Genomic DNA, 2,429 nt, shown 5'->3' with positions numbered 1-2,429 from the left:
TTCTATCTAAATAGATTAAACAAATCGTTATTATGATTATTGTTGCAAGTGTTCAACGAAGATGGTGTCCACTTTTGTCGTGTTCAAAGGTCTGTAAATCTGACATCGTTGCAAGGGAATGCTGCTTGTGAATATCCCACGCTCCACGCAAGTCCAATGATAAACGACGTGACCGGATGGATGTGTTACGTAGCTGGTGAAGAGCGTTTAAATAAATAGATGTGATTCCCGTTTCTGAAATTAATTATAAATTTACTACGGAACTTTAAAAGATTCAATTACCTACTTCTTGTTTGGATCCGAACTGTACCAACTAACTAATAAAAAGTTGCACTTAGCTCTGCGGTGCTTGAGCAGATTCAGACGTTTTTTTCTCAGTAGGTTCCTCTTGACCATTCCCAGTAGAGATCTCAGTTTTGCGAGACTTGTATTTCAAATTGTTTGGACGGTTCTTATGTTTCGATGCCGTTTTTGCTTGCAGCCTTGCCTTGCTATTTTTCATTACACGTTTGAAAAACTCATCGCACTTAACTTCCGTGAAATCTTTGTCAGCCAAGCGAATCAGTTTCAAAAACAGCGATCGAAAATTAGTGTAAAATTTCAACGGAATTTTACCCGGAGATTCTAGAAACTGCGCGTTCAAAGAATCATTCTCATCGGTTACTTTGGAGTTTCCAGTCCATGAACATAAGTGCATGAACTCTCTAGTAATGAAAAAATCTACGAGTTTATAACAACTGTCCATACCTGTTGATTTGCCGTCTGTTCCGCAGATAAAACTCATGTTAGTTATGTATTTTTCCATAGCAGTAGGTTCTTTCAGGCTCTCTTCCAATGCATTTAGATCCGAAAGAGAGTCCACCGGTTTCAGTAAGATGTTGGTTTTATCATTTGGCTGGATATTCCCAAACATATTGCTCTCCATCAGATAATCCACGCCTGTTTGCATTTTAGCAAGCGCTTGCATCAGTTTCAGCTGGTTATTCACAATGATCTGTTGGTTTTCCAGAATCATCTGCTGGTTTGCAATCATGTTGGAGTTTTGTGAGTTGTGCTGGATAGAGTCAGGAGATAGGATCAATGCTGATGGCCCTGGTACATCTTCGTTTGGTCCATTACTGAACAGCATGATGGTGTCAGAGTTATTGGTCTGAATTTATAGAAATGTTCCTCTATAAAGAAGTAAATTTGTGTCGCATATATTATAATCTCACCTGATTCTGGATTTTACAGTCAGCTTCACAGGTGTCAACCTCTTGCCCAGGAATAAGGAAAACTTCGTTAAAGTCTCTTATTGTGTTTCCGTTCCGACTGGGGGACTTGAAGACTTCGGGGCAAACTCTCTTTGACGGTGGTGGATTATTCCCTTCGTCGGCCTCCGTATCCGAAACTGGCTCCATCTGTTCCAATTCCGCTTCAGCCTCCAAGCGAGTCTTGAACTCTCTTTTTTTCACGCAATTGATACGTTCCCACTTTGGGTTTGGCGTGGAGAACTCGTCTTGAGAGAGTTTCGCTACCGCGTTTTTCTTCGGCCAGTGTAGGATTCCAGCTTCTTCCCAACCAGAAGGAATTACGGTTAGGCATGTTTCGCCTCGTTCAATTGTTTGTACCACTTTAAATGGCATTTTTTCCGCACTTGAACTTGGACGTCGCTAGCTGACTCCCTTCCGCAAAAGTTTGAACTGTCACTTTTCTCCAGGCAACTTTGTTACCATTAATGCCATCATAAAACTGAACGGTACCAAGTCAAGTCAAAATGAATTATAAATAAACAATGTGGTCTTCAAATTTACTTTATAAATGCTATAATAAGCCATTATGCATTTGTTGGTGATTTTATGAAAGCAAAATTGCTTATTTAAATATATCCCTTAAAAAAATGTTTTCCTCCTCCGCCATATTACTGATTTTTTGTACGTATTTTTAGTATTTTCATTTTCATCATTTATTTCCTTGAATATCACTTAAATTTAACCAAATTATCTGTAGGTGACAATAAAGATTGAAAAATTCTCAAATATAATTGGCTAAGCTCAATAATCAATCGTCGTAAAAAAATGTTTTTTTTACGATTCGAAATAATTTGTAAAAATCAAAGTTTTTCTAGGGCGAACTTATTTTTTATGATTTTTTAATGATCATTTTACGATGCATTTGATCTGGCACTAAAATCCTAACTAATATAAGAGTGTCTTTTTCATTTGGCAGCATTGTTAATATACCACTTCGTTAATGTTTAAATTGAAGTATATATTATACTGTCCTGTTCCGTGATAGATATGTTTTTTTATTGTTGAAATGGATTTGTGCAGAACGGGTGGTATTTATGAATCCTTTCTTTGGAATGGTAAATGCCATTCTAAGCAGATTTAGCAAGCACATAGGAAAAATCGCATTTTTAAGGTTTATATTGATGCCAAACAGCTTTT

At 37.2% G+C, this 2,429-nt stretch overlaps 1 protein-coding gene across 1 annotated transcript; it reads right to left on the bottom strand.

Annotated features, from left to right (window-relative positions):
* Nucleotides 1-334: 334 nt before the first annotated feature.
* On the bottom strand, nucleotides 335-1,150 carry LOC135705589 (uncharacterized). Its single transcript, XM_065227362.1, has one exon. The coding sequence runs from the start codon at nucleotides 1,127-1,129 to the stop codon at nucleotides 335-337; it is 795 nt and encodes a 264-aa protein (XP_065083434.1). The 5' UTR covers nucleotides 1,130-1,150.
* Between the last annotated feature and the right edge of the window lie 1,279 nt (nucleotides 1,151-2,429).

Source organism: Ochlerotatus camptorhynchus, unplaced genomic scaffold, assembly GCF_037179485.1.
Source record: "Ochlerotatus camptorhynchus isolate MF236.1 unplaced genomic scaffold, CSIRO-AGI_Acam_v1.1 ptg000270l, whole genome shotgun sequence".
Lineage (NCBI taxonomy): Eukaryota > Metazoa > Arthropoda > Insecta > Diptera > Culicidae > Ochlerotatus > Ochlerotatus camptorhynchus.
This window is presented reverse-complemented; position numbering and strand designations above follow the sequence as displayed.

Excerpts from the sequence above, each read along its gene's own strand:
- LOC135705589 (XM_065227362.1), bottom strand. The coding sequence starts at position 1,129 with ATGCTGTTCAGTAATGGACCAAACGAAGATGTACCAGGGCCATCAGCA.